The sequence below is a fragment of the Artemia franciscana genome, chromosome 7, assembly GCF_032884065.1.
Source record: "Artemia franciscana chromosome 7, ASM3288406v1, whole genome shotgun sequence".
Classification (NCBI taxonomy): Eukaryota; Metazoa; Arthropoda; class Branchiopoda; order Anostraca; family Artemiidae; genus Artemia; species Artemia franciscana.
Genome location: NC_088869.1, coordinates 5,340,029 through 5,352,998, shown reverse-complemented (window position 1 = coordinate 5,352,998; position 12,970 = coordinate 5,340,029). Strand labels below are relative to the sequence as shown.

General features: G+C 34.3%; 1 protein-coding gene across 15 annotated transcripts in view; it reads left to right on the top strand.

Annotated features, from left to right (window-relative positions):
- The first annotated feature begins 525 nt into the window (after positions 1 to 525).
- LOC136028761 (hemicentin-1-like) overlaps positions 526 to 12,970 on the top strand; it is a 266,427-nt gene continuing 253,982 nt past the window's right edge. For 7 of the 15 annotated variants that reach the window (XM_065706645.1, XM_065706656.1, XM_065706653.1 and 4 more), the window contains exon 1: positions 527 to 716. In XM_065706645.1, the coding sequence (XP_065562717.1) occupies positions 662 to 716 (55 nt within the window). In that variant the 5' untranslated portion in view covers positions 527 to 661. Of the gene's footprint in view, positions 717 to 12,970 lie in introns of all 15 variants that reach the window. The other 8 variants (XM_065706646.1, XM_065706644.1, XM_065706649.1 and 5 more) reach the window with 3 other exon arrangements.

Genomic DNA, 12,970 nt, shown 5'->3' with positions numbered 1-12,970 from the left:
CAGTACCACATTTGATCAGTGTTGCCACGTTGAATCATGAAAAAGAATTAGCAAAATCAATTAGTTAAGCTTGATAACTTTTTTCGTCCATAAAAATTTGACAATTTATTAATTTAACAATTTTTTAATTCCCAAAGACAGTTACACATTCAAAGGAATACTATACTTTCTTGAGCTGTTTTATCCTGTTTGTTTTACCTTACTTTTGCTGATTTTTCGCTCAAATCAAGTTCCCAATTTTTCTTTAAAAGGATTAAATAAATGCGGTTATGTAATTCTTCATGTTTTCACTGTCCTCGGTGTTGTAAAATTATGTAGTATACGATATTTTCTGCCGTGGAGGTTTTATAGTCTAACCCATGTTTTTTAAATTTATTTTATGTTTTTCTTCCCAAAAAACTTCAACCCGGAAAAGGATGCGGCCCCGAAATTTGCAACAGCAGTGGCTTCTTCGTGACTCAAATTTGTGCGCTTGCCTCTGAAAAATGCTCCGGATTGCCTTGAGCGTTCCCAAGCTACAGTGGGAAGATTCTCAGAGTAGGTTTCCACTCTTTTGGTTTCTTGATCAGTGGCAAATCGGTGGCCAATTAAGTCTTTTGGCTACTGTTGTCCCCTTAGTTAATGTAGTAATGGTATTGTAGTAATAGTTATATTCAGAGAAATGGATACGAGGATTATAATTTTGCTTACGACCATCCTTATCGGATCATTTGGAGGTAAGCAATATGTGAAACATTTCTTTGAAATTGTTAGAAGTGGCTAATTTACATCGAAATTATGTATGAAAAATCTTCTGAAGGTCTTCGAAGAATACCAAAATGCGGAGGACTATGGAATACCCCTACCGCTGAATATTAATGTAATATAACCTGAAAAATTAGGTAAACCAGTTTTTGGGAAACGGGTTCTTTTATCGTGGCAGATAAATTTCTAGGTCCCCCCCTCTCCAACCAAAATTACGTAAAACATTCTTTATACAGTCAACATTATGGTTAGGGTTAGAAATCTTTAGGACAGAAATCAGATGAAAAAAGAAATACACCTTTCGATTCACCATTCTATGTTCTTTCCAAATATAATTATCAATGAAGTCGCAACTTGCTTCCCATCCTTCCTAATGGGGCCATATATAATCACAGACCCTATATAAGATTTAGCTTATTTTTTTTTGAAATGGCTTTATTTATGATGATAAATAGCACGGAATAATGCGAAACTCGCAAGATCAGCAAACGTTTTTATGTAGCTTAGGACTACATCTGGTAACATAGGGGAAGGGAGGGGCTGAATTATAATAAAGTCGGTATTAATTGCTATATCTGGAAAGACCGTTGAATCGTATGTTTAATTGTATGTATTTCCTATTTGATTTGAGTCCAACAGTTAACCTTATCCCAAATTAGAGCCCTAAAGGGTATTTTCGAGAAAATAAGCACATCCCTCTTACGTAAATGAAGCTAAATGGATAAAATTCTAGTTAATTGACTTCTTGCTATCTCAGAAAGGGTTTGGGTTAGGAAAATTAGACTTTCAGGGATGGGTCTACAGGTTAAAGTATGTTCTGGGAAGGTATTTTAAAGTACCCACCTCCACTCCTTCTCCCTCTAGAGGGCCCTGAAATTTGCCTACATGACAGGTCTATACCTATTGAAATTTTGACAAAACAACATTTTACCTCAATTTTCAGTTACTAGTTGCTTTTTCTCTGTCTTTAGTTCTGAATTAAATAAAAAAAACAAGTTTTTTTAACTGAAAGTAAGGAGCGACATTAAAACTTAAAACGCACAGAAATTACTTCGTATATGAAAGAGGCTGCTTCCTCATCAACGCCCCGCTCTTTACGCTAAAGTTTGACTCTTTCTCTCAATTCTTCTTTTTAAAACAGTAAAAAACTTTAGCGTAAAGAGCGGGGCGTTGATGAGGAAGCAGCCTCTTTCATATACGAAGTAATTTCTGTGCGTTTGAAGTTTTAATGTCGCTCCTTACTTTCAGTTAAAAAAACTTGTTTTTTTTATTTAATTTCTGAACGTTTTTGAATCAATGCATGTTTTGATTTTGGCTCTCCGCAGAGGAATAATCAAAACGAAATTTGCATATTTTTTTTTTTTTGGCTCAATGGCTTTCTCATAATTTTGATCGAATGATTTTGAGAAAAGAAGAGCGGGGGACGAAGCCTAGTTGCCCCCCCATTTTTTGGTTAATTAAAAAGGCAACTAGAACTTTTAATTTTTTACGAATCTTTTTATTGGTAAAAGATTTACGTAACTTATAAATTAGCTTACGTAAAGAACTTTTTTATTCTCATGTTTTTATTACATATATGAGGGGATTCGCCCCATCGTCAGTACCTTGCTCTTTACACTAAAGCTTAAATTTTATCCCAATTCATTAAGAATGACCCCCCTGAATCACAAAAGCCGTAGAATAAGTCGTTGAAATTACTGAAAATACTTTAGCGTAAAGAGCGAGGTATTAGAAAGAGGTGAGCCCCTCAGGGCTCACCTCCTTTTCATTTCCATTTTCATTTCCATTAGAATGAGCCCTCTTGCAACATTCTAGGACAACTGGGTCGATACGATCACCACTGGGAAAAAAAACAACAAATAAACACGCATCCGTGATCTGCCTTCTGGCAAAAAAATGTAAAATTCCACATTTTTGTAGATAGGAGCTCGAAACTTCTACAGTAGGGTTCTCTGATACGCTGAATCTGATGGTGTGATTTTCGTTAAGATTCTATGACTTTTAGGGGGCGTTTCCCCCTATTTTCTAAAATAACGCAAATTTTCTCAGGCTCGTAACTTTTGATGGGTAAGACTAAACCTGATGAAACTTATATATTTAAAACCAGCATTAAAATGCGATTCTTTTGATGTAGCTATTGGTATCAAAATTCCATTTTTTAGAGTTTTGGTTACTATTGAGCCGGGTCGCTCCTTACTACAGTTCGTTACCACGAACTGTTTGAAATGCAATTCCTGTTATTTGAGTAGAATTTTGAGCCACATCAATGTTTTTTTTTTAATTTAGGAAATGTATTTGCATATCTTTATAACCTTATAAAATGGAATTGAATAAAGTTATGAAGCTGAAAACAATTTTGTTGTATTTCAATTAAGCAGAAGATCTATTTAACAAGGTCTCACTTTTATAACATACATATTTTTAAAGGTCATCAAAGGTCAGGGCCCTCCAGAGGGAGAAGTAGTGGAGGTAGTTACTTCAAAATACCTTCCCAGGATGCACGTTATTCTTTAGATTCATCCCTGAAAGTTTCATTTTCCTAACCTAGACCCATTCTGTGATAGCAAGAAGTCAATTAACTAGAATTTTACCAAAAACTGTTTGAAGAAATATGTCTGTCATTTAAAGTTTGTCTCTCTCGGATCTTTTGAAGTCAGGTCCCAGGATTTGAACCTGATTCTAAACTGTATTCTTACGTCCGGACATCACGAAATGTCCTTCTTAAAAAGAGAGCATCTCCATTCGTCCAACTATTTGAATACAGATAAAATAACTCATACCCTACATTAGTAAGAAAACTTTCCATTTTTTGTAGATAATCTTTTCTTCCATCATATTCTACTAAGATGGCACTTATACAACAAAAAATGGTCGATCCAGGAAGTAGAGATGTTTGTCCCATTTTGGCTTTGGGATGGTTTATCGTTGGATTTGTTAGAATTTTTCGACCGCCAAGGACACGACCGCTACCCCACCCTAGGCGTAGTTCAAGTCCGTGCTGTGTTTTACTGTCCCTTTGTGTTAAAGCAGTTTTTAGCCGTGATTTTTAAAGAAAGTCCCTGCGAAAAACTTGACTCAGTAATTCGTCTTTTGTTTGTCTTTAGGTAAACTTCCGATTATTTCCTGGAAATAAATCCTCATGCTCAGCTTAGGAAAATCTAAAATTAATATGAACCTATGCCAATTATTAAAAATACGTTAATGAATGTTTTAGACTAAATTTTCATTTAATTATTTTGTTCCTTTGGTTAATTTCAATATATTTTTAGAATAAATGGCACGTTTCCTATAAAGCTGAGAAACATTAAAAATGCGCTAGACTAAGCATGCCTTAAACTACCTCGTACGCTGTCCAACCTTTTCAAGTTTTGTTGTGATTAAATAAAAAAAACTAATTTTTTTAGCTGAAAGTAAGGAGCGACATTAAAGCTTAAAACGAACAGAAATTAATCCGTATATGAAATGAGTTGTCCCATCCGCAATCCCTCGCTCTTTACGCTAAAGCTTTTAATTGTTTTAAAAAGTAGAATTGTGGCAAAGAGTCAAACTTTAGCGTAAAGAGCGAGGGATTGCGGATGGGACAACTCATTTCATATACGGATTAATTTCTGTTCGTTTTAAGTTTTAATGTCGCTCCTTACTTTCAGCTAAAAAAATTAATTTTTTATTTAATTTCTGAACGTTTTTGAATTAATGCATGTTTGGTTTTGACTCTCCGCACATAAATTATTAAAATGAAATTTGTATATTAATTCTTTTTTTGACTAAATGGCTTTCTCTTAGTTTTGATCAGACGATATTGAGAAATAAGGGGTGGAGAAGGAGGCCTAGTTGCCCTCCAATTTTTCGGTTACTTAAAAAGGCAACTAGAACTTTTAATTTTTAACGAACGTTTTTATTAGTAAAAAATATACGTAACTTAAGAATTAACTTACGTAACAAACTTTCATAACCTTATATTTTTATTATGTATACGAGGGGGTTTGTACCCTCGTTAATACCTCGCTCTTTACACTAAATCCTAAGTTTTGTCCCAATTCTTTAAGAATGACCCCTGAATCAGAAATGCCGTAGAATAAATAGTTGAAATTACTAACAATACTTTAGCATAAAGAGCAAGGTATTTATCTCCTCCTAAATACCTCGCTCTTTATGCTAAAGTATTTTTAGAACCCCTCATATGCGTAATAATCTCTGTTCGTTTTAAGTTTCAATGCTACTTCTTCCTTTCATTTGAAAAAACGTTTTCATGTTTATTTTTCATTGTTTTCTTATAGTAATGCTAGAGAATCCTGCGCCCTTGTCATTGAATTTTTCTTTCCCCATGACAGATTCCTCGAAGGAAAGATCCTCCAACATAGCGCCCTCTCCTCAGCCCCACCCCCAAACAAAATAAAATCCCCCTGAAAACGTCTGTACACTTCCCAATAACCATTACTATATGTAAACACTGGTCAAAGTTTGTAACTTGCAGCACCTCCCCCAGGGATTGTGGGGGAGTAAGTCATCCCCAAAGACATAGTTATTATGGTTTTCGACTATGCTGAACAAAATGGCTATCTCAAAATTTTTATCCGTTGACTTTGGGAAAAAAATGAGCGTGGGAGGGGGCCTAGATGGCCTCCAATTTTGGTCACTTAAAAAGGGCACTAGAACTTTTCATATCCGTTAGAATGAGCCCTCTTGCGACATTCTAGGACCACTTGGTCGATACGATGACCCCTGGGGAAAAGAAAAAAAAAACAAAAAAAAAACAAACAAACAAATAAACACGCACCCGTGATTTGTCTTCTGGCAAAAAATACAAAATTCCACATTTTTGTAGATAGGAGCTTGAAACTTCTACCGTAGGGTTCTCTGATACGCTGAATCTGATGGTGTCATTTTCGTTAAGATCCTACGACTTTTAGGGGGTGTTTCCCCCTATTTTCCTAAATAAGGCAAATTTTCTCAGGCTCGTAACTTTTGATGGGTAAGACTAAACTTGATGAAACTTATATATTTAAAATCAGCATTAAAATGCAATTCTTTTGATGTAGCTATTGATATCAAAATTCATTTTTTTAGAGTTTTGGTTACTATTGAGCCGGGTCGCTCCTTACTACAGTTCGTTACCACGAACTGTTTGAAAATAACAGCTGCTAGCCGTGGCATTGCAAACTAAAAAATGTTTAAAATGAATTAACAATAAAATTAAACAAATTAAGGAAATAGAAAATTAAACAAGTTAAACAAATTGTTTAAATAATGATTAAAAAGTAAATAAAATGATTAAAAAATCAAATGATTAATAAATAATAAATATTAATTAATTATTTTCTAATTAAAATTATTATTATTATTATTAATTAAAATATAATTAAAATACATAATGTTTATTATCAATTATAATGATAATTGTAATTATTACTATTAATTAAAAATTAATTCGAATGTATTAAGTTTTGTAGGTATATTGTTAGGTTGAATTAGGCCTATATTCCCTTGAAACACATCCTATGTATAATGGCCTATGTTTGAGCCACACAGAAACAGAAAGTTTACTTGTAATAAATATCGTTGCATAAAAGGTTTTGCCTATTTTTACTAGCTTAACTTGATACAACAATAACAGGTAAATACAATAGCAGGTAAAAACTGGGGTTGTTGGGCTTCCGTTTTTGACACACTTGATAGAATTTTTTGACTGGCTAAGAAAGCGCGAGGATTGAGGTCTAAAAATAAACCAATACAATTAAAGTACACTCTTTTTTGCACAGAAGTAGAAGACAATAAAGCCTCTCTTATTCTCTTTGGTAGTATTTAAAGTCCACCTTAAGTGGACTACTCATTGAAAAACTGTCTTTGAAAAAAGCTTTATTCGTAAAAAGGGGCTATTTACGGCTTTTAAAAAGCACTACACTAACTTCAACATTTTTCAATTTCAAAAAAGAAAGATCAAAATACACCAATAAAATTGGCAAAATATCCGTCTTTTTTGGAGTGACTAGTAAAAATCTTTGCAGTGCGAGAAATCTCTGGGGGCCAGTTCAATGGTGTCAATTCACAGAAATTCGGGGGAAACATGTTTTCAAAAATCTGCGGGTTGACTTTTTTTTTGTGTTCTGCACAAGCAGTTCTGTGTGTGTCAGTTGCTGAACCTTTACGATTTATAACCAGTGAATAGGCTTATCTCTTGTCCCTTAAAGACAGGCGCAATCTGGGTACGGTACTGCTTTAACAAAATAATAAAAAGGGGATAAATAGATCGTGTTTTTAACAAAAAATGAAAAAATGTGTAAAATAATTAATAAACAAAGAACGAGGGCGATTTTCCGTAAGTGGAGAAGAAATGAGAGGAAAGATAAAGCCGACATTTCGACAAGGACCTCTGCGAAGCAGTCATGAGCACTCAACACAAAGAATAGAGGAAAAGAAAAAACAAACTTTTGACGTAAATTGCAAAGAGAGGAAAAGATGTTCTTTTTCCAGAAGAAAAAAAAAATGGAGAAAAAATTGTTCATGGATATAGGAACATTTTATTCGAAGCGAGATAATGACCTGATTGTCTAAGGAGATGACTTGTTCAAGCAGTTTGATTTCAAAAATGGTAATTAAAAGAAGATAATATCTGGATGGATAAATTATATTCACGCAAATTTTCAATGTATGGGGATCTGAGGAGGGTGTGCTAAAGTTAAAAAAAAATTATCAGAATGATTCACGATTTTCCCTAATCATTGCAAAATACTTTTAATATTTTGAAATAAATTTATTCTAATCCAAAAAAATAAATTGATGTTTAAACCTCTTGATTCTTGGGAATATTTCTGGTCGATGCTGGTATTTTGAAAGCAAAGAGTAGCATTAAACCAACAAATTAGCAGAGTTTATTCGGTATAGGAGGGAGGCTTCCCCTACCTCACCCCCAACCTCCCCCTTGTGGTCGTAGAAACTTCGGAGGATGTGCATTCGATCGGTAACTGATAGTTCTAGTCCTTTCTTGTAAGTTGAAAGTGATTGTAGACTAACCAACCCCTGTCCTAAAACTGTTCGATATATCGTCCTTTTGTTACCCCTTAGGACATCTGATGGATGTTTTGAGGTACTAATTTTGTATTTTCCCTGTGGCTGCTCAATTTTGCGGTTGGGGGGTTTCCCGGAGTAAATATTCAAGTGGGACGCCGGCTCGCCTATGGCTATTAGCCTGATTCTATCGATTAAAAAAGCCTGTGAAATTACTAAATGTTGTAATCTTTGTTCAATAAATAAATTTCCCATGCAAGCTAGTAATGTTAAAGACGGCTTGCTCAAAACTTCGTGGCTGTGGCCAACATGTTTGATTTTGAACTGCCGAAGTGCAGTATCGTACAAAAGAAGTGAAAATATTTGTGAATATGAAATATTACGGGCTTTAACTGAGATACAAAATATCTTCATAAGTCAAACTTCCTCTAAAACTCCCACTGTGTAGGCTACACCCTTAAGGATGTATCCCAAATTATCTTGCGGAAGGACTAGTCTCGACAATAATAATAAAAAAAAGGTTCAAAGTGAAGTTTTCTGTGTCTGGAAGTCATCTGCTGAGTCATTTTATACGCCAGTTAATTAATGCAAGGGATACGCAGTGTTTATATATTCACAACTTTGACACCCTTGGATTTCTCCCTAGTGCTTATGTCGTCCTCCACGGGCCTCTGTCCGTTAAATTTGTTACTAACTATATTAAACTGTTGCATATTTGAATTGACTTAAATTAAATGAAATTGACTTAATTCATTAAATTAATTAAATTAAATTGACTTAAATTTAAATTAAGCTTGTATTTAAATAGACCAAGGTATGTTGTTTTTAGACCAAGATGTAGACATTAAATTTGATCGCGAACTTTTCTAAAACCCTTAGTTTACCTCATCCATGCCCTTAGTTTAAAGGAAGTTCGAGTCCACGCTCCCCAGGGCCGTAGGCGAGATTTTTGTTCAGGGCGGGTATTTTTTTGGGCGTTGGGGGGCTACAGAGAAAAATTTAAAACATACATGACGAATTTGTTTATAATCGTTTTCGTTACGTTTTAACAAGTCAGTCAATAATTTGGGGGGGGGGGAGTATGTTCAAATTCCTATTTTGTGAATACGGCTTTGATCCTCCCACTTCTGCGTGGGGGAATTTCAAAAAAATTGGGGGTATCTTAACATCTCTGCTTAAAAGGATACTTTCCCACTTATTCCCATAAATGCAGTATTGAAAAATACTGATCAAATACGGTTTGCTTTTAGGGTTGGGTTAGTGTTTTTTAGTCTGATTTTTTAGAACAAATTGTTAACTTTACTAATCCACGAAAGTCACCTTACCTCAGAGCCACCTGCCCTCATTGAGTAGACAAGTATCTGGGAGAACCTTCAAGCCAGAATCCCGAAATTTACAGATTTTCTGTGAATTCCTCTGGGACATCCCGAAATCCTTTTGGTAAAGTCTGTTCCTTCCAAATCCCCTTATTAGAGGCATGAAAAACTGTTTTACTTTTGCTTTATTATATAAAATACAGCGATCATTGTTGGACAACATTTTTGAGTTATTAATTAATGCCAAAAGACTTAAGTCAGACTTGTTTACCATACTGGTAGTATGAGTCAAGTATTTTTACACTCCCGCTGACAATAAAAAAGTTATCATATAAATCATTCTGTTTCATGTGCCAGATTGAGTTCAAATAGGGGTATCTTTGTTTCTCAACCTCGGAGACGACAAAAAATGTCAAAATGAAATTCGAACCATAAAGTGGCTTGACTCTGTATAAAGGGTTGACGGGATGTCTGTGGGGCGATTGAATAAATCAATCATGCACAGAAGGAGGGTGAACCAGACGGTGGCCACGTGGTGCTATTTTTGTATTCATAAGGTCTTACTTGTCTGTGTGTGTGTTTTTTTTTCAAAATAAAATTGATATGTACATGAACAAGAACGCTTTTTTTCCGCTTGTCGTTTATGGGTGTATTCATGTTTGTCGTTTGGGTGATATGACCAAGGGGTTGCTTGCTTTTATTAGTCGGATATACTCTGGTGGGTGCGCCAAGCGTGGCTTGACTCTGAAATTTACGTCAGTTGCTGGAGAGTGGATAACCCCTCGACTATGACCAACTTGGTACATCTGATTCTTTTTTTATTATTACATTGTGCTTAGTCGTTTTTGTATGTCTGTCATGAATTTATTTTTATGGACTTAACTGCAATGGTATTGAATTTTTAAAATAAGTCAATTTTTTGGCTGGCACCCTTTCAGTACTTTTTACACATTAGTCCGACCAGTGCTTTTCTGAAAGTATCTTAAGAGTGAAACAAATTTAGCAATTCTAATTATAAATGTTATATTTATTGATTAAATTTCAAAATATTTATTGTATTTTATAAAGGAAAATGATATTGCTAAAGGAAACGCGAACTTCCTAGAAGCGCTGCTTTTATGTTGAAATCGCGAATTAGTGGAACAAAACCTAAACTCGTGAACAGTCCACTCAAACGTATATCCAACTGTATTACTGGATAAAAAATCCCTAATAACTGTTCATTGTGCATAAACCACCTATATGTTTAAGGGCAAGTACTTGAAGACTTGGCATTAGGGCCTCTCTAACCAGAGGAATATAAAATGATCTCTTTGACATTTCGAAAACAATTGCCTCTCTTCGAATTTTCGTAAGATTTCATTTTGGTCCTTTTCAGACTAATACTATTTTTTCAGACAAAAAAGTGGAGCCTGGTTCTTTTCTGTGGCCCAAAATGGCAGAAGTCGGTTCTGCTCTATGGCACAATCTCTATTTTTATTTAAGGGGGCACCAGAACTTTGAATTTTCATTCTAATGAATCCTATACCACTATTTCACCATTATTATCATTATTCACCACGATTATTATTACACCACCAAAGATTATATACAATGACCCTCTGAAAAATAACAATAAACAAATAGCAATAAAAAATTTGTATTTAGGCCTATCCATTTCCTGAAAATAGTAAATTGTGTATTTTTGTAATATAGGCCTAATCTCGAACCCCCCCCCTCCCCCCTTCGAAGTTTTCAGACGTGTTGGATATTATGGAGTAATGTTTGTTGAGATCTTTGTATGGATGTATCTTATTTTTCCAAAATTATGTAATTTTCTTATGCTCATTGTGCTCTGATTGGTAAATTCAAAATTAATAAACCGTCTGTACTAGGCATCAGCATAATACTAAATAAGGGTCGCTCTTTACTTACCATCGATCACCGTGAACATTTTGAAAGTTGTTGGAAATAAATTTGAGAGCAAAGTTTGTTATTTGTTGATTATTGTGTTTTCAGCAGATAAATTATGTTGTGTTTTTCTTGTCTGTAATATGGTAACTTCTGTGTAAGGATCAACAAATAATGGTAATTAAATTGCGTCATAAATTCAAGAGAAATTTCTCACAACCTTATGACTTTAGCTCCGTTACTATTCCAGCCATTCAATTCTATCTGTGTCACATACGTGAAAATGTTTGTTCGTAGTATTTACGTCGCAAAACTTTCTATAGCTTACTCAACTAAAAACTTAGCAGAAATTCTTTCATACTGATGTCTGATACTCATTAGCGATTTACGATAGTTATTAACACTGGTACTTATCTGCTAGCCAGTACACACTCGAGAATTTGTTTTTATAAAATCAGACAAACGGTTTATTTCTGTTTGTATACGGAGACAATTAGCTTCGGCTCAGTGGAAAACTACATTGTAGCTATATTTTAATTAATGTTTAGTGGGTATTTTGGTTAGGTTAAGATTAGGTTACATTTTGCCAGCAATCCCGCTATACTTAACCCCCCCCCCCATAATGTGCAAATATACATCCCAAATAATATATCCTATGTATCTCCTAAGCGTCTCAATTGTTTCAACCCCGTACCTGTAGATCAAAATTCCGGAGTTTGTACTGGCTAACAGATAAGCACCAACTCTATTTCCGTTTTAAAATATAATCTTGCCCCTTGTCCTGCTTTGCCCCTTGAATTTATAAATGGCAATGAAAATGTATGCTAAAATGTATATTTTAATAATTTTGAAAACCGCACGGATGTGTCGCAATCAACACAATTTTAAATTGAAGGAAATTGTTTGATGAAGACTCGGAGGCGGGGAAAGACACAAATACTAAGAAAACTATAAAGCAGTATTATGTGTTATTGAAGCATCCCCGTGTCATTTTTTTAAAACAGAAGGAAAAACAGGTTTCCCCTGTTTCTAAGAAAGTTATGTTTTTGGTCTTACCCCAGCTCCGCCCCGCAGATTTTGATTTTGGACATTCAGAGGTTGTTAGATTATATGATATATATAAAACACGTGTAGGACTTGTTTGTAATAAATATAGGAAAAGCAAAAGTTTCAATTTTGAGCCATTTCTTCTAGTCAGAGAATAAAATGTAATGCATTATTTGGCCAATCTCGAGCCTCTTAAAATATTGGAAACAAGTAAGATAGATAATAGCGAATTAAACCAATGACGCAAACGCATGGAAGGAAATGATCATTAATTATATATCTAGGGAACATGTCACATAACGTTTTTTAAGTTGCTGTTGCTCATTTTATTGAATATTGTTTTTCGATGTACCTCCAAAAAGAATTTTTTTAGTTAACATTTAGAAGAATTATTTAAACCTTATTTTGGGTTGAATTTGTTAAATTAAATATTAAAATCAGTGTCCTCGCTGTGATGACAATTGATGATGACGTTTCGACGCTGAAGAGATGTGAAGCATCTATATCTTCGAAATAATTATAAGATCTTTTGGTGAAGATGATTGATCCTCTCGATTGTTCATGTCTTCTGGATGGCCCGGAACGGCCATCTTCTCAAAGTAAACTTTTCAAAGCAAATTAGAAACGCGATCTTTCAAGAAATATTAAGAATTAGATCTAGTACAAATGCCTTGAATGAAGTATCAAATCGATGTAGGAATACCAATGACACATTGACATGGAAAAATGTGATGTATTTAATCATTCAAAATAATTTGTTGTATTTTACCTATACCGTCTTAAGGCAATCTAGATTTAAAACATGGTTTCAATTAAATTCTAAACTTTTTCCATGCAAAATAGGTATTAAATTAAATTCTATCCTACGCAATTGGTTTATTTCAAAAGAAAAATTTGTCCCTTAAACACTTGATTTTGAAAACTCTTTTCACAACATAAAGTTTCCAGAATGTAATTTCCAGAAAATT